At 41.2% G+C, this 19,327-nt stretch overlaps 1 protein-coding gene and 1 long non-coding RNA gene across 4 annotated transcripts in view; one reads left to right on the plus strand and one right to left on the minus strand.

Moving 5' to 3' along the window:
* pdgfrb (platelet-derived growth factor receptor, beta polypeptide) overlaps positions 1 to 19,327 on the plus strand; it is a 125,882-nt gene that overhangs the window by 52,102 nt on the left and 54,453 nt on the right. For all 3 annotated transcript variants that reach the window (XM_057849678.1, XM_057849679.1, XM_057849677.1), the window contains 5 exons: positions 1,367 to 1,532; positions 6,686 to 6,866; positions 8,397 to 8,512; positions 8,640 to 8,763; positions 8,866 to 9,077. In XM_057849678.1, the coding sequence (XP_057705661.1) occupies positions 1,367 to 1,532; positions 6,686 to 6,866; positions 8,397 to 8,512; positions 8,640 to 8,763; positions 8,866 to 9,077 (799 nt within the window). The remainder of the gene's footprint in view (positions 1 to 1,366; positions 1,533 to 6,685; positions 6,867 to 8,396; positions 8,513 to 8,639; positions 8,764 to 8,865; positions 9,078 to 19,327) is intronic.
* On the minus strand, positions 1,199 to 6,289 carry LOC130923750 (uncharacterized). The gene is made up of 3 exons (XR_009064766.1): positions 6,025 to 6,289; positions 3,067 to 3,124; positions 1,199 to 1,505 (listed from the first exon to the last, which is right to left on the minus strand). It is a non-coding gene; the product is annotated as an uncharacterized LOC130923750 (long non-coding RNA).

Genomic DNA, 19,327 nt, shown 5'->3' on the forward strand with positions numbered 1-19,327 from the left:
GTTGTAAAGCAATTAAACAAACAACAAAAATGAATGAAATGAACAAAAAAAGATATTTTTATAATGGGTTAAGATTATTTTTCGAATAGATCATGTGACTAGCACCTTAGACGCTCATTTGCTTTGATTAGCCAAAACCACCCGAGGACCGAAGAGGCAAGATAGATATTCATAATTTTCTCAAACCTAAGCTTTCAAAAGCGACAACAACTATTGAGCAAGAGCTGAAAATGTGGACCATGAAATGCCAGAGAGCACTGCCAAAATGGTGAGCGGAGTTTCAATTTGCCCCAATAAAGACACAGATTGTACAACAGAGCCACCACCGGTGTCTTGCCAATGTAGTTACCCCCGTCAAAAATTGTATCCCCTGGCCGCGGGAGCGCACACACACACACATTAGTTATGAGTTATGTCAACTTAAACAATTAATTGAAGCCAGAAAAGAACCACAATTATATATTTTGGACATTGATGTTTATAACTGGAGAAACTCTATACTGAACTTGAATTACAGTAATAACATTTATAGGTCATCCTATGAGTAAAACAGAAAAACATTGCTTTTTTTTTTTTTTTTTTTTTTTTTTTACATTCGGTACGTATGCTACGTTATACGAGTTATTGGGGGGGCCATTTTTTAAAACCTCGTAGATAACCACATCACCAAAACACGGACATAAAGCAAATCATTGCAGAGCAGTGGTTCCGCCTAGGGGATACAATTTTTGAAGGGGGTAACTACATTGGCATGGTACCAGCGGGCGTACCATATTCAATGGATGACGATGATATAGCTGTCCTAGGCAGCCTGATTTAGAATTCCCCTCAAGAATGATGGGAAACAAAAACACGCTCATTTTCAACTTATTATCAGAAATATTCTTGTAAGTCAATTTTACTCCTGACAATGCGTTTCAGTCTCATCAACATGTTGTGCCCCCCATGCCCCAAAAGTCAAACTCCGCCTATGACTTTCACGTGAAAGATGGTAGCTGAAAGTATTTGGGCGATCTGGGACTCCCATTTGATTGGCTAAAAAATGACCAGCATTGATAAGATGTCTGTTTAAACTCAAGATGGCCACTTCCTGGAAATTCTGGCTTTTATCTATGTACATTTTTCTTCATTATTACACATCAGAAAAAGAAAATTATGTTGTTGTTTTTTAATTTATTAAACAAAATTCTTTCCTCTGGGATGGGTGTTGTCTGTCTCTCTAAGTACAGATACAGAGTCTGAGTACTTTTGCTACCTCTAACCAATTGTGACCTAAAAATATTACACCACTGAACTATTCCCCACACTCACTGAACCCACTGGGTGCCATTGTTTAACCACAGCGCGAATAAAATGTCTCTTCCAGGCTGCTGATGTGGAACCCCTAACAGATGTCCTGTCAGCAATGAGCATGAGATCCTGCCTCATCTTTCCTCGTGCCACGCCGGCCCTCAGCGGAAACTATGTGTGCCATGTCCACGAGGGGGTCCAGGACCAGACGGCATCTGCCAGTGTCAACATCACAGTACTCGGTCAGACACACACACACAGCCCCACACACATAGATAATAAACTCAAGCAGTACAGATTATTTTTGTGGTTTACTGTTCAATAGCAGAGTGCTTATTATGTGAACATTTTGCATGTTCAGGCAAGAAGGAAAGGATGTTTCCTTTAGAGAAAAGTAATACCTAGTGTAGTTATTTATATAACTTAAAAAAGTGAAGGTGTCAAATAAACATTTTACATTTCACTCATGCCCGTCATTTAGACATTGTATCAAAAAGAGGAGCACATAAATAATAACCATAGTAATGAAAATGATGATGATAATGCCAATATGCATTGAAATTCTTCTACTTCTTGCATGACAATCGAACTATTTAGCTGGCGGTTTATTGAAAATAATAATATAGTGTTTGTGGGACTTGAAAACATTGTTTGAAAAAACACCAACAGCTGGGGTCAATTTATACAAAAGGAGCAAAATGTAAGATTGGTGGCCAAAAACGATACTGCAGCAAGAATCAAAATATTGACGGATAAGACCTACGCAATGGAGAATTAAGCTGCATTATCATACAAATGTTGCTTTTCAAGTCAGAAACTAGAAAATTTCTAAGGAAAATTGCATGGGTAGCTTGGCTGTGCTGGTTGGTCAACTTGTAGTACAAATACAAGAAAGTCAATGTACTTGTACTACAAATATGTGTGGTTACGTGTACTTACACTATATGTATGTAAGTATGTGTATTTGCATATACTTGTACAACATGCATGTGTACTTGTTTGTACTTGTATTACAAGTACGTGTACTTGCATATGGCGGAAAACACTCAGGTGACATGAAATTCTGCTCTGAGACCCCCAATTTGGCCAAATTTCAAAATTGTCCGATACGCACGTGTGATACATCATTGGAAAGCTTAAAATCTCAATTTTCTGGGGGAAGAAAATTTTTGAACAGGAGGGCTTTAAAAAAAAAAAAAAAATTAAACAGCAAAACCCTAACTGGAGGTGAGAGCACACGACAGCATAATTAAAGACGCCATGATTTTAACGAGATATTATCGCATACTTACTTCTTTTCGATCCAAAAACTTCATGTAGCATGTATCACCGAGTGTCAAGACACAGCTGTGAATGGCCACAGCCAGATAGGATTTGGGGGGGATTTTATGGGTGAAACATGTCTGCGAAAAATCGCAGACATCAAGGAGTGGTCGATATTTTCTTTTTCATATATTTACCCTTTTAAATGATTTTTTTTTTTTTTCAATTTTTCTTTGTTTGCATTGATTATTTATCATCTAAAATATTGGGGGAAAGTAACAGTAACAAAAGTGACAGTAACAAAAAAAATACAATTAAGTAATAGTTATGAGGTAGATATCCGTGACTTATTTACGGACACTACTTTTTTCATTGTGACGTAATTTGTTTCGAAGTTTAAAATATGTGAGTGCCAATTTTTTAAAAGTTGTTTTTAAAGTAAATATTAGACATCAATTAATGATTCTAAACTAAAAATGACAGACATTTTGAATAATAAATATAATTACTTACCTTCTTTTTATGCCTGGGTTGAAACAAAAGTGGTTCCGCTACGTCTGTAAACAGGGGTCTCCAAGGTAAAACGGACAAATTTCAAATAGTTATGTGGCTTAATGCACCATGAATTTGCTATGGCAGCATAAAGAGTATACAATATTGTTCTATCAAACACAACGGTTCTTTTGGCTTAAAATACAGCAGTTTATTTTAAAGAAGGGTGCAACAGCAGAAACTGCTTTTTCAGCCTTGTCTGTGTTTTCCGTCTTATACTTTATACTTAGACTATTTTTGGTAATCAAAGAAAAAAAAAAAAAAAATCGTAACATCAACCAGGACAACACCAACCTGGTGATGATAATGCACACTCAGGAGACACTCCGAGAGTTTTAAGATGATGCTCGCCACGTTAAATGCTAATGCTTAAGAGAACACGAATGCTATGCTAACTCTCTGAGCCACCTAGCCAATCATCATCACGTTTTCAGCGGCGTCAGCACCCCCTTCTCTCCTCTCCACCTCCCGCCCTGCACTCTCCTGGGCAGGAACGCAGGCAGATGTGTGACAAAATCAGACAACCTGCGCTTCATTTAACCAAATTGTAGTAATAGCCCCTTCACATCTTCAGTAGCGATAACGGCATTGGAAAGATAGCAAAAGTAATAATTAGATTTCTCACTACTAAAAAAAAGTAAAACCGTTAGAAAAGCCGTTATACACTAACGCCGTTATTAACAACACTGTACATATCCTTGCATTATTTCTGTCCCCTTACGTAACGGGTACACGTGGGTCTGTAGTGGGTGGGGCGTGGAAACCTCCCTCCCGATGCCTTCAAGTGGATGATCTGGCAGCTAAAGCTGCTAGCCCGGGCTTTTGGCTTTGTGGTCGGCACATCCGCCTGCCGTGTGGGCGCGTCGTGCACGGCGGGTACGAGTCCTGGCCTGGACGAGGGGGAAGGCTCGCATAACAATTTGATGTAGAGTGCAGCGTATGGTCTGACCACTAACAGGCTGACCCCCCCACACCTTTTCAATCTTTGCAGCAATACTGACAGCACTCCTGTCATTTTGACATTTTGGAGGGGAAATGACAAGCAGTACTCAATTTGGATATTTCGGGATGTATTTTTTTTCAAAGGGGTGTACTCACTTTTGTTGCCAGGAGTTTAGATATTAATGGCTATATTTTGAGTTACTTTGAGGGGAAAATAAATGAACTCTTATTATATACAGTGCCTTGCAAAAGTATTCGGCCCCCTTGAATCTTGCAACCTTTCGCCACATTTCAGGCTTCAAACATAAAGATATAAAATTTTAGTTTTTTGTCAAGAATCAACAACAAGTGGGACACAATCGTGAAGTGGAACAACATTTATTGGATAATTTAAACTTTTTTAACAAATAAAAAACTGAAAAGTGGGGCGTGCAATATTATTCGGCCCCTTTACTTTCAGTGCAGCAAACTCACTCCAGAAGTTCAGTGAGGATCTCTGAATGATCCAATGTTGTCCTAAATGACCGATGATGATCAATAGTGTGTAATTGTGTGTAATCAAGTCTCCGTATAAATGCACCTGCTCTGTGATAGTCTCAGGGTTCTGTTTAAAGTGCAGAGAGCATTATGAAAACCAAGGAACACACCAGGCAGGTCCGAGATACTGTTGTGGAGAAGTTTAAAGCAGGATTTGGATACAAAAAGATTTCCCAAGCTTTAAACATCTCAAGGAGCAATGTGCAAGCCATCATATTGAAATGGAAGGAGCATCAGACCACTGCAAATCTACCAAGACCCGGCCGTCCTTCCAAACTTTCTTCTCAAACAAGGAGAAAACTGATCAGAGATGCAGCCAAGAGGCCCATGATCACTCTGGATGAACTGCAGAGATCTACAGCTGAGGTGGGAGAGTCTGTCCATAGGACAACAATCAGTCGTACACTGCACAAATCTGGCCTTTATGGAAGAGTGGCAAGAATAAAAGCCATTTCTGAAAGATATCCATAAAAAGTCTCGTTTAAAGTTTGCCACAAGCCACCTGGGAGACACACCAAACATGTGGAAGAAGGTGCTCTGGTCAGATCAAACCAAAATTGAACTTTTTGGCCACAATGCAAAACGATATGTTTGGCGTAAAAGCAACACAGCTCATCACTCTCAACACACCATCCCCACCGTCAAACATGGTGGTCGCAGCATCATGGTTTGGGCCGGCTTTTCTTCAGCAGGGACAGGGAAGATGGTTAAAATTGACGGGAAGATGGATGCAGCCAAATACAGGAACATTCTGGAAGAAAACCTGTTGGTATCTGCACAAGACCTGAGACTGGGACGGAGATTTATCTTCCAACAGGACAATGATCCAAAACATAAAGCCAAATCTACAATGGAATGGTTAAAAAATAAAGGTATCCAGGTGTTAGAATGGCCAAGTCAAAGTCCAGACCTGAATCCAATCGAGAATCTGTGGAAAGAGCTGAAGACTGCTGTTCACAAACACTCTCCATCCAACCTCACTGAGCTCGAGCTGTTTTGCAAGGAAGAATGGGCAAGAATGTCAGTCTCTCGATGTGCAAAACTGATAGAAACATACCCCAAGCGACTTGCAGCTGTAATTGGAGCAAAAGGTGGCGCTACAAAGTATTAACGCGAGGGGGCCAAATAATATTGCACGCCCCACTTTTCAGTTTTTTATTTGTTAAAAAAGTTTAAATTATCCAATAAATGTTGTTCCACTTCACGATTGTGTCCCACTTGTTGTTGATTCTTGACAAAAAACAAAAATTTTATATCTTTATGTTTGAAGCCTGAAATGTGGCGAAAGGTTGCAAGGTTCAAGGGGGCCAAATACTTTTGCAAGGCACTGTAAGCTGCACACAGACTACTTTTCATTGTGTCAGTGTCATTTTGTAAGTGTTGTCCCATGAAAAGATCTACGTACTTAAATATCTGCAGAAATGCGAGGGGTGTACTCACTTTTGTGATACACTGTAGAAAGCCTACAGAGCTCTGGACACCTGGATGAAGATGAGGAATTTATCTCGTAATTGGCTGGGTGGTGGAGGGTGGTACATCAACTGTAAACACAGAATCAAAACAATAACAACTTTTATGGGCTGATCGTCGACATTTAAAATGGGAAAATATTGGCTTAACCATTGAGAACAGTGTTCGAAGAATTGCCATAAGACATGTTTCCTTAATTTATATTGAAATATTAGGGCCATGTAGTAATAAATAATTGAAGTGCAAATCTTACATATTGCTCCTTGAGTTAGTTTAGTTGTTTTCAGCCACATCAGGCTTGGGTCCTGTAGGAGGAGCTCGTGAAGAACCACTGAATCAATTTCTAAGGTGTTCCTGTGGTCTGGGTTAGGCGTAGGTTAAGCTTATTCTATCTGCAGTGAGGTGTGTCATGTTTATGAAATGTTCAAATGTCTCGAATGTTCATGAGCCATAGTGCTGCCAGCCATGTTTAGTTTTGCTCTGTGGAAAACCCAACCTAAATCCTCCCGCTCAGGGAAGGCAGATAAAGGATTGATCCATTACGTGAGCTCTATGAATAACTGCTTCATCATTATTATCCATTTTTCAACTTCATATATATATAATTATCCATGGACACATTTTCTCTCAGAACGAGGCTTTGTGAAAATACAGCCGGCTGAGGATAGCCACGTTTCGGCCCGGCTACAGGAGAACGTAGAGCTGAGGGTGGAAGTGGAAGCCTATCCTGCCCCTCAGGTCAGCTGGAGCAAAGATGGCACTGACATCACAGGAGACAAAATCATCATAAACAGACAAGAGCAGGAGATCAGGTAGGACCACAACCATAAGGCAATTAGTGCATGAGCTTCAACAGAATAAGAGCCTCCACAGACTACCAATTCTTGTCAGTCATCACAAGATAAGACAAAGTGTAACACAATAGTCTGTGATTGGGGGAGTGGAACAGAACCATAACACAGGAACTCTCAACACAAGTCTTGGTAATCATCAAAACAATCCTATAATTGAGGAACCTGGTTGTTCCTAAAACGGTATGAAAACGTCCTAAAATTAATTTTAATTTAATGGGAACCTGGCCTTTAAGACTTATTGACTCTAATAAGCCACATTTTTTCTCTTTTACTAAAATTTGTTATTAGAAAGACATAAAATATTGCCATTGATTTAAAAATCTATAATATTTAATACATGTTTTGACCTGCGGAGGGCGCCATGTTTTATGCGCGCAATGGACGCTCGGAGTGATGACATAGTTTGTCACTGTCACTAGACGAACACTACCGGGTTACCACAATTCCTTCTACACGGCGAGATGTTCAAGATATGCGCACATCGGTTAAAAGCGGCGAGTACTTACTATTTGTGTTTTTATTGAGTTTTTTAAACCCTTTTATTTCCTCAAATGCTTTTTGCGTGTGTTTCCCTCTCATACTTTTCAGTATTGTGTTTTGTTGTGGTAGTTTTAAAGCAGATTGTTGATCTGTTGACCACATTGGTCACACAGCATATTTAAACAGCCTTTATTAGAGATTACTATGTTGAAGTTTTTTTCTTAAGGCATCTTTAGTATGTTCTGTCTGTATCCATCTAAACAAAAAAAGCTGAAAGTGCACGGTAATACTTTGAGCGTCAAATTAGCGTTTTGTAAGACATTTTGCCGGTGTACCACATTTTGGCATTTCCCCCTACTCTCGTTCTGTTTCATCCCGTCTTTCCTGTTAATTATGCTTTTGCTGCTTGTTTTGTAAAAATATCGAGAGTGCTGCCATGCTCATTAATGGTCTTCTTGGGTTCTAATTGAAAGAGTTGAACAGATGATATGTTTGTCGCTAAAAGTCATACTTTGGAAGCCCAGCAGCGTAAACATGTAATGTCACTGCCCTGTGACGTCAACAACTATGGCGACCTACTAATTTTACAAATTGTATAAAAACGAAAACATCAAGAGGGGTTTCAATGTTGAGTTATTCTAATTCATAATAACGTTTATCTTTTATGAACTACAAGTCTTTCTATCCGTGGATCCCTTAAAGTGCCAAACCTGTTGCTGCTGATATTTAATGCCGACACATTCTAACCAATAGAGGGAGCTACACTACTGTCATAAAATCAACAGCCAGGTTTTATTTGTGGGTATGACGCAAAAAAAGTTTAACAACCTGGGATGCACTCTTTGAGACTGCTGCTTACATGTACAATATAGCAACTATTAGGCTAGTTGCTGTCACACAAGGAGAGCTTGCAATTGCAATTTGAATTGCTGACTAGTGATCACCCAATTAGGAGACAATAGTCCTGTCCTACTTTGACGTGTTTAACTCCTTATGTATTCCTCACAGATTTGTCAGCATCCTCATGTTGGTGCGAGTGAGGCCAGAACAGAAAGGCCTCTACACTGCCCGGGTCACCAATGGAGATGACACTAAGGAAGTGACTTTCGACCTGGAAGTCCAAGGTTGGATTTGTTTAAAAGGCCTGTGGAATAGTAAATTGCATGAGAAGGGATGGGTGCTTCTGTAATATTTAAATAAACCGCTGACCTCAGTCAAAATTACTGAGCCAATGTTCATGTGTGTATGTAGTTCCCTCTCAGATTAAAAATCTGACTGACCACCACCTTCCCGGGAAGCGGCACCTTGTGACCTGTGTAGCTGAGGGAGTCCCGACCCCGACCATCCAGTGGTACAGCTGCGACAGCATGCTCAAGTAAACCAAACTGAATTTATCGCCAGACAATGTCATGTAGAGAGCAACACACATACCCGCGCGTCCGATGTAGGACATCAGTGAACTAATATTTTTTCACAGGTGCAATAACAAGAGTACAATATGGCAACCGCTGGCACCGGAAGCAGACTTGTTGAGCATCCAGACCAACGTCACTCACAGCAAGAGCCGTAAAACAAGTCAGGTGTGGAGTCAGCTGATCTTCCACAAGCCGCAGCACGTCACTGTTCGCTGTGAGTCCAGCAACCAGTTGGGGACGGTGGACAGAAGAGATGTCAAACTGGTGTCCAGCAGTAAGTTTCATGTGAAGAAGCAACCCGTGTATGGTATGCATGTTTACAACGGTCAGAATAACTACCAAAATAAATGTTTGGTAATACTTTATAATAACTATCTGTTATAACTAGTTTATAGATAATTAGTAAACTGTTAATGAATGATTTAGTGTTGATTTGTTAAGTGTTTGCTAACAGTTTGTTAATAATTTGTTATGATGCTTAATAGATAGTCAATATATCATAAATAAACTGATGGTTAATGAGTAATAAATGACTTTTAAGCTGTATATTACTAATTTATACGTAAACCATATAAATTAGCAATATACCATAAACAAGAAATTAGTAAATGACGAACTAATGAGTTCTTAAGTATCAGTTAATAGTTTATTTAGTTAGTGGGATGTTATTCTAAAGTTGCAACTACTCCTCATTTCTTAATTGTTAGTAAATGAGGAATAAGTGCTATAACGTAGAACGTTATGACGAATAACGTCCTAATGACATTTATAACCTTATAACTAATACTTAATATATTAACACTTTAAAGATCAGTTTTTAAGAGTGTGATAACCATCTACTAAACTTTGAAGAACAGCAAATAGGTTGAACAAGTTCAAGATACAGACATTTTTTGTGATATTCAAAACGTCACATTTTTGTACCTCAAGATTGCTCCACCCATAGGCCTTTCTGTGTGCTGTACTTTACCAAAGAAACACCACATATGAAATGCTGAGCATTTTGTTTAATGCATAGAAACAGTCATACTGAGCCATCCCGTGGAAGGAAAACAAAATACAACAGCACTGTACAAACCGATGAGTTTGGGAAAGTTTTTTTTGCAAAACACAGTGTAAACTGAATTTAAACATCCATACATCACAGCAAACTTTTAACAAACACCTAAGAAGTCGACAGTATCTCGTTTATTAATAGTTTATTAATGATGTATTGACTAGTTTTAACAGATAGTCAATATAAAGTGTTACCAAGTAGTTTTTTACACAACACTGTGCTCAAATGCAGACTTTTTAAATACACTCAGTGAACTTAGCTTGCTGTTCCATACTAAATTTCATAAAACAAAACATGCTATAAAATGAGGGGGAACTAAACAAACACATGACAGCTTGGTACTAAAAGCTTCAGCACTCCAGATTAATTTCGGAAACATTTATGCTGTAGCAACATGGTGGGCAGTTTAATCAAATAGGGACATTTGATGTTGTACTTAGAGTCATAAATATCTGGCAAAAAATGTTTCTTTCTTATGCTAACATCCCTTCACGTTCCATTTCAGCTTAACTGAGATTTTTTGTATGCTGAGATGGCAAAACACTTCACTAATAGCAAACATATGTTTTAAAAAATAAATTTAAAAACGGTCACTTGTTGACAGCTTTGTGCTCAAAGTACCACTGGTGACATTGTAAAATTGTGCTAACTAGTTAACATCTAGTACTTCATAGTAGCAAACAGATGTTAACTGGAACACAGACCTTCCTGACAAGTAATAAGTAATATTTTATCGACTGTTTGGCTGAGGCAATAGTGTCCAAACTTTTGTCCCGTGAGCCAACTCCCGGTCCGCTGCCTAGTTTTTATTGGTCTGCATCAAATTATGAAAATATCATTGGAATATGACCCGCACAAGAAACTTAAATTTAGCCATAATTTCCTTTCCAAGTCCCAGACAGAGGTGGGTAGAGTAGCCAAAAAATGTACTCAAGTAAGTGTAGCATTACTTCTAAATAATATTATTTAAGTAAAAGTAGTCATCCAAAAAAATAGTACAAGTAAGAAATATTCTTTGAAACGAATACTCAATTAATGAGTAACATTGTAAGTAACAACTTACAATGTCAGATTCGTCTTATTTATTTATTTTTAATAATGGTATATATTTTTTCTCGGCACAACTTCACCTAATTGAACCATTACTATTATAGTGTACTACAGCCAAGTGGTCCACAACCTTTTTTGCACCACGGACTGGTGTGATATGGGCCTTTTTTTTTCCTGGACCAGCAATGTGTGGCAGAAAATTACAGTAAAACTAAAACCTGATGGCGTTGTCTTCTTAGTTGCAGGCATAATGACTTCTTCTCCAATCTTAAAAGGTTTCTTCTTGGCGTTAGCAATACGGTTCGCCGCTAGGTAGGATTCTCTCAATCCATTCGCTTTTATTCCCTCGTTTTAGCCACATATTATGCAGAATGGACTTGGTTGAATGTTCTTCTAGTGGCTCAGCAGGTGACCTTTTTCCCATAAACAAGCTGTCCGAAGACGTCGCCGCCCGCAGCACACAGCCAACAGCAGCTAATGTTACTGTCTACATTGACCAACCCTGGGCTGCTATAGGTGTGCAAACACCCAAGTAATGGCGGCCAACCACTAAAGGGCCACATGCGCAACTCTCGACTCGAATTAGTCAAGAGGCACAGGTCAGATTGCGATCATTAACAAATTATTATTTCTCTGCGGCTCGGTAGCAAATGCACCACGGACTGCTACCAGTCCCCGGCCTGATTGTTGGGTATCCCTGCTTGACCGTATTATGCCAAAAAGATGACACAAAAATCATCAAATTTAGACCAGAGCACTATAAACAGGGGTGCACATAAGTGGTCCGCATGCACGCATGCGTACTGTACGTAGACAAACGCGCTAGCGCCCTCAGCGGCTTCCATACGCTTTTGCGTACCGATGGCTGACCACTGTATTTGCGGCGGACACGAGAAAATAACTTCTCAAAATGTCGAAGAGGCTGGCCACACTGAGTAATTACTTCCGTGTTCCCTCACCCCCGTCAAAAGACAGATGACAGAGACGTCACTGGAGCTACCGAAAAAAATGACATGACAAGCGACATGCACTGACAAACGTGTTTTTGCTCGCATTTTACAACGCTAAACATGCACGTTCAATGAGGTCTTATGAGGAGGACATCCCACTTTTAAAAAGGCTTGGAGTTAATGTGGGGGCCGCATAATGCCCTTTATTTTGAATTGGTGCTTTTTAATTCTTTACATTTCACTTCAAACAGGGTACCCGTGGGTTATTAAAAGTATTAAAAAAGCATTGAATTTAGTTTTCCATTATTAAAGGTATTAAAAGTATTAAATTAGCTGTCGTAAGTCTGGAATTTTTTCACCGTGGTTTTAATTTTCAAGAACATCTTTGTGCAACCTAAATTATATCCGTGACGAAGTTTTTTATTTTTTAATCCATAACGAAAATGACGCGTAGAATTTTTACGATGCACTGCACCTCGTGCGTGCGTGCGCGCCGTTAGCATCATTAGCATAAACATCACAACAGCAGGCAATCGCATGTGTGCGAATGCAAGGAACTTCTCAGATGCCTTAGTTGTTATGTTCGATGAAAGCCTTAACAAGACAACCAAGTCCAAACAGTTGGACCAGCATGTGAGGTATTGGATCGGCGACCAAGTCGCATCCAGATACTTTGGGTCGCAGTTTATGGGTCATGCGAAGGCAGTGGACCTGCTTAACATTTCAAAGTAAGTTGCCAATTTCTCCAATTAGAATGTGTTAGATGCAATAATGTATTTCTGCACGGTTTGCCTTTCGAATGAATGTGAATTTCGCAGTTTTAACTCAAGAGTTAGCCATGTTCAATGGGGTATTGGCAGGTGCACTAGCCTTAGCATGGAAAAACCGGAGTCGTAGATTCACCATCACTCTTAGATACACAACACGGTTGACACTGTCTATTATTGGAATGAGTGCGACGTAACGTTGATCTGAATAACATGGCATGGTGATAGGCAAATTATAATGTAGGTGATAGTAGAACACCTCCTGGTATAGTTAAATGTTTTTCTCGATTAAATAAGAGTATGGATTTTCTCTATCTGACTAAAAGAAATGTCTTCAATAGCTAACAAAGGATTAACATGTGTTTTGTATACTTGTAATTTGATTAGAAAAAAACGATTACCAAGGGAAATGATCATGTGTAGCTTTTTTATTTTGTGGTAATTAATGGTAAACTACTGCCATTTAGTGGCTGTTTTTTAAACTTTCACTGCCAATTGCAAGCACTTTACAGTTAAGGTGGCCAACTTGACAATCACCTACCTACCACATTGATTAGGTCCTCTTAAAAGGGAAACCTGTTGTATTGCAAATGTAATTTCTGAAGTTGCTTTACAATAATAGTGTAAAATCAATTTTATCCTGGGAGAAAAAAATCTGAAAGACCTTATATTTAATTGCGTTTTAATTGTATCTTCAATAAATGTGCATTCTTTTGTCAAACACACTTAGTAATTGAGGTTAAATTTGATGTTCAGTGCTTTATTTTTTAAATATAATTCAATATCATCTAAATAATGGGTGCGAGAAAAGTATTAATTTTCAGTTGAAATGGCATTTAAAAAAGGTCTTAAAAGTCTTGAGTTTAGACTTATCAATCCTGGGGGGACCCTGTTCAAAGTAATTGCAATTTTGTTGTGCCAGTTGATGTTAATCAAGCATTAATTGTTAATATAATTAATCAAAGTTAATTGGCTCTAAGTAAAGCTTGTCATAAATTTCTTGCATTAGGCGGGTCGGATCTCAAGCTCAATGAGGACCAAGTCACATCTCCAGGTCCTCCTCTGAGAACCTGGGCAAAAAAATTATGTGCACCCCTGAGTCTATAAACCATTACCCACCCAAAGAGCTGCTGTAAGTGTGAAATGGCAGCCAACCAGTAGAGGGCGTCGTACGCAAATCTACACTCGGATAAATCAAGAGGCACAAGCCAGATTGCGGTCGTTAACAAATTCTTCATTATTTCTCTGCGGCCTGGTAGCAAATGCGCTACAGACTGGTACCAGTCCCTGGACCGATGGTTGGGGATCTCTGCTGAGTTGCTGAGCCTATTACATGACAGTGATATGCCAAAAAGATGACCCAAAAAAATCATCAAATTAAGACCAGAACACTATGACGCATTAACCATCCAAAGAGCATGAATGCCCTCTTGTGGAGAAAAAAACATTGTTACCTCTGAATGATATAATGGAGTCATGTGTATACTGTTGTGACATCTCATTGGTGAAACAGGTAGCGCTACTGTCGCCATCTCTGGCAAAAATAGTCAATATGTAGAATAAAGAGCAAAAATGCAACGACTACTGCAGCGTAGTAAGAGTAGCGTTTCTTCCTCACAAGTATACTCCAGTACAAAAAAAAAGTATTGCTTTGTAAAACTACTCTTAGAAGTACATTATTCTCAATAAGTTACTCAAGTAAATATAACACAGTAAATGTAACGTGTTACTAAACACCTCTGGTCCCAACTAAAGATGGAGCTAGTCACTTAAAGCAACACTAGGTAACTTTTCAACCTTTGTAAAATATTTTCATAGCATTTGGGATGATATGTCGACTGACAACTAGTTGAAGGACACCTCTTTTATATCTTGAGGGGGTCTGTATCGCTTTCACCGGCACTAATTAACTTTGAAGAGGGTGGCAGAAACCCTGCCACACACAAAAAAAACTACAAATGTGCTGACAGCTTTACGGCATACATCACCTCCCCCTTACTCTATTCATTATAAAGACTGAAGTCAATGCTAACGCTTTCGCACAAATTCTGCAAAGATGGCAGAGCAACAGAGACAAAAAGTTTTGTCTGAAGACGAAAAAGAAAGGGTGGTTACCAGGTTATACAGAAAAAACAGTGGCCCGGCTTTCACTCGCTGGCATGACAAGTTCGGGTGTGGTGGGGGAGTTAGCCACACGGTTGTTAACCGTCATGTCCTATTGTTTAACCACAACTGGATTCATTGCCTTATTACTTTTTCATCCTTTACACATGTGGTTTAATCCATCTGCAGGCGACCATCATGACTTTACGACACTATGCAGGTGGGCGCTGGTCCTCATGGGAAACACAGCACTGGTCCTCATGGGAAACGAAGTCTTTCTTAAGGCAAAAAACTACCGCTTTTGTCCACCAGCGTCACTAAAATCGACTAAAACTGAAAAGTTACCAAGTGTTACATTAAACAGTGCTTCTCTATTTGTTTAGGGGTCAGGAAGGTGGGGGGAAGGAAGTTCAGGAAGCTTCAGTATTGTTTTACATAAATAAACATCTCATCATCTACTTTTTATTTTATTTCTTTTTGCTGTCGCTGGCCAGTTTCTCTTTGTTCTGCAAAGTTTGTTTTAGTAGTGTAAAGCCCTTGACTCATTCACTGGCATTGACATCAAATCCATTTTACAAGGGGGGGTTTGCAGCGATCATTCGATTCAATGAGCCAATGAGTTCAGACTTTAAATGAATACATTTTAAACACACAATTCCGATTCCTCTGTTTAACAAAAGTGGAAGGATTTCAAGTTGGCCCTTGCATGCTTTTTCTGAAAGCAGCCCCTGGTCCAAACTGTCTAACCAGAGTGGACAAAAAGAATACAATGAGAAATTTGTAGGATATCAAAGAATGATATGGAGGTAGATTTGTGTCTTTATTATTCAGTCCAAAAAAAGTTTAAAAAAAAAAAAAAAAAAAAAAGTCCCTTCTATCAAAACATATATTTTCAATTTTAAAAAAAGTCACCTCAATTAAAATAATGTGCTTGAATGCAAAAATAAATTTGAACTAAAAAAAAAAAAAAAAAAAAACATTTTAAAACGATTTTTCAGTTTTTTTTTTTTTTTTTTTTTTTAAGTTTGAAGTTTTTGAAGTTGAAGGTTTTTTTTTTAATTGAAGTAATGTTGTTTTGCATTCGGGCCACATTTTGGCTAGGACATTTGTGTCTTTATCAAAAAATCAAACCGCTTTCTTCCGAGTCCGATGGCTGGCTGGAGACCTGGTGGCCATTATTCTTGCTTCCTCATGCTTTTATGCCATTGGCATAGTCACCTGTCACTCAAACAGGTCAGAAGTAGCGGTGAAGTTGGATCTTTGTGTCAAAATGATTCAATCAAAACTTTTTCTACTTCAAAAAAAAAAAAGTGCGTTCAAAACTTATAGTACTTCAAATACAAAATGAATTCAAAACTTTTTGTGTTATGACGGCAAGCCGTTAATGTGGATCCAAAAACACAGACCAGGAGATCAATAGAGCAAATGTTTGTGTTTAATTAGTATAACAAAGGGCGCACGCTAGAAAACGCGGATATAACAAGTACAACTTAGGACGCACGCTAGAAAACGCGGATATAACAAGTACAACTTAGGACGCACGCTAGAAAACGCGGATATAACAAGTACATCTTAGGGCGCACGCTAGAAAACGCGGATATAACAAGTACAACTTAGGGCGCACGCTAGAAAACGCGGATATAACAAGTACAACTTAGGGAGCACGCTAGAAAACGCGGATATAACAAGTACAACTTAGGGAGCACGCTAGAAAACGCGGATATAACAAGTATAACTAAAAGAGCACCCAAGATGGCGTGAATATAACAGAGTACAAAATCCTAACTACAAAATCCAGAAGAGCACAAAAGTAAATAAGATCAAACCAGAACACGACCGAAGAACGTCGGAAGGCACCGAGGATGACGATGAGCACACAGCGGTAAGCAAGGCAGGAACAAGCATATGCAATAGTCCGACACTCGCAGACGGTGACAGGAGTCCTTAAATAGTGAGCGCTCCTAATGCGCCACAGGTGTGCGGCCACGGCCCCGCCCATCCAGCTGAATCAGATGCTGGAAAGAAAAAACAACTGAGAAGGCATACAGATATGACAGAACCCCCCCCTCAACGGACGCCCCCTGGCGGACCACCTGGTTTCGAGGGATGAAGGGAGCGATGGATCGAGGATCCAGGAGCGGGGGACCCATTGGCGCTCCTCAGGGCCATAACCTTCCCAGTCGACCAGGTACTGCACCCCCCTTCCCCGCCTCCTAGAATCGAGAATAGTACGCACCATATATACCGGCCCACCGTCAACCACGCGAGGGGCAGGAGGAGGCACTGGTGGAGGGTTCAGGGGGCTAGTGGAGACCGGCTTGAGCAGAGACACGTGGAAGACTGGGTGGATCTTCATTGAACCGGGAAGCTGTAGCCTGACCGCGACGGGGTTCACCACAGAGTCCACAGCAAAAGGGCCCACGAACCTAGGGCCCAACTTCTTGGAAGTCCCAGCAAGGTTCAAATCCCGCGTTGATAACCAGACCATCTGGCCCGGACGATAGGCCGGAGCGGGTCTTCTGTGGCGGTCAGCAATCAGGCGGTTGCGGGCTGCAGTGCGGACTAGTGCAGCCCTAGCGTCCCTCCAGACTCTATGGGCCCTCCGCAGGTGCACTTGGACGGACGGCACGACGACCTCGGCTTCCTGAGAAGGGAACAGTGGCGGTTGGAACCCGTATGCTGACATAAAAGGCGACCTCCCAGTGGCTGAGCTAATGAGGGTGTTGTGGGCATATTCCACCCAAGGCAGGTGTGAGGCCCAGGAGGCCGGATGCAGTTGGCAAACGCAACGGAGGGCAGCCTCCAGCTCCTGGTTGACCCGTTCTGTCTGTCCGTTGGACTGTGGGTGGTAGCCGGAAGACATACTTGACGTGGCCCCCAGAGCTTTGCAGAATGCTCTCCAAACCCGAGACACAAACTGGGGTCCCCTGTCAGAAACTAGGTCAGACGGAATGCCATGGGTTCGAAAAACGTGTGTTACCAGCAGGTCAGCGGTCTCCAGAGCTGAAGGCAACTTGGGGAGAGCGACGAAGTGCGCCATCTTGGAGAATCGGTCAATCACTGTCAAGATGACGGAATATCCCCTTGAGCGTGGAAGGCCAGTAATAAAATCGAGTGCAACATGGGACCAAGGACGAGATGGAACAGGCAACGGACGCAGAAGTCCTGGTGGAGCTTGATGGGCCGATTTGCCCCGAGCGCAGATGGAACACGCAGAAATGTAGTCCATGACGTCCTTTCGCATACCCGGCCACCAAAACCTCTGGGAAATGAGGAAGAACGTGCGGGACACACCCGGGTGGCAGGCGAACTTCGAGGTGTGCCCCCACTTTAGCACTCCTGCACGCTGAGCGTCCGGAACAAAAAGTTTGCCAGCAGGGCAGCCTCCGGGCACCCTAACACCCCGTAGAGAGTCTTCCACTAGCCGCTCAACCTCCCATCGGAGTGCGCCGATGATCAGGTTCTCTGGAACAACAGGCTCCTCTGAAGACATTTCCTCCACCGGTTCATGAATTCTTGACAAGGCATCGGGTTTCCCGTTGCGTGATCCCGGACGGTAAGTAATCACATAGTTGAAACGTGTCAGGAACAGCGCCCAACGGGCCTGGCGTGTGTTGAGGCGCTTGGCAGCCCGGAGGTACTCCAAATTCTTATGGTCGGTGAGTATTTGGAACGGCACCTCCGTCCCCTCCAACCAGTGCCTCCATTCCTGTAAAGCCTGAACTATAGCGAGCAGCTCCCTGTTGCCGACGTCATAATTTGCCTCCGCGGGGGTGAGGCGGTGGGAGTAGAATGCGCAGGGGTGTAGTCTCTGGTCGACTGCAGACCTCTGGGATAGGATGGCCCCCACTCCGGAACTCGACGCATCAACCTCGACCACAAAAGGAAGATCTGAGTCAGGGTGAACAAGGACAGGTGAGCTAGTGAATGCCCTTTTAAGACCTACAAAAGCGGCTTCTGCCACAGAGGACCACACAAACGGGCGTTTATTAGAGGTCAACCTGGTAAGGGGCTCGGCCCTCATACTATAGTTCTGGATAAAACGCCTATAAAAATTGGCAAACCCGAGGAACCTTTGTAACTGCTTACGTGAAGTGGGTGTTGGCCAATCTGCAACTGCCTGAATTTTGGCTGGGTCAGGCCGTAATTGCCCTTTTTCGACGATGAAACCAAGAAATTGCATTGACCCGCGGTGGAACTCGCACTTCTCGGCCTTGACAAACAGCCTATTTTCCAGAAGCCTTTGGAGGACCATGCGGACATGTTGGCGGTGTTCCTGCAAGTTTCTAGAAAATATTAAGATGTCATCTAAATAAACAAAACAGAAGACATTTAGCATGTCACGAAGCACATCATTTATGAGGCTCTGGAAAACAGCGGGTGCATTAGTCAGACCAAAAGGCATGACTAGGTATTCAAAATGTCCGAGCGGGGTTTTGAAAGCGGTTTTCCACTCATCTCCATCCCGAATCCTAACCAAGTGGTAAGCGCTGCGCAAGTCTAACTTGGTATATATGGTGGCTGACTTTAACGGTGCGAAGGCCGAATCTAATAATGGCAGCGGATATTTGTTTTTAACAGTAATCTCATTAAGGCC

Source organism: Corythoichthys intestinalis, chromosome 11, assembly GCF_030265065.1.
Source record: "Corythoichthys intestinalis isolate RoL2023-P3 chromosome 11, ASM3026506v1, whole genome shotgun sequence".
NCBI classification, from domain to species: domain Eukaryota; kingdom Metazoa; phylum Chordata; class Actinopteri; order Syngnathiformes; family Syngnathidae; genus Corythoichthys; species Corythoichthys intestinalis.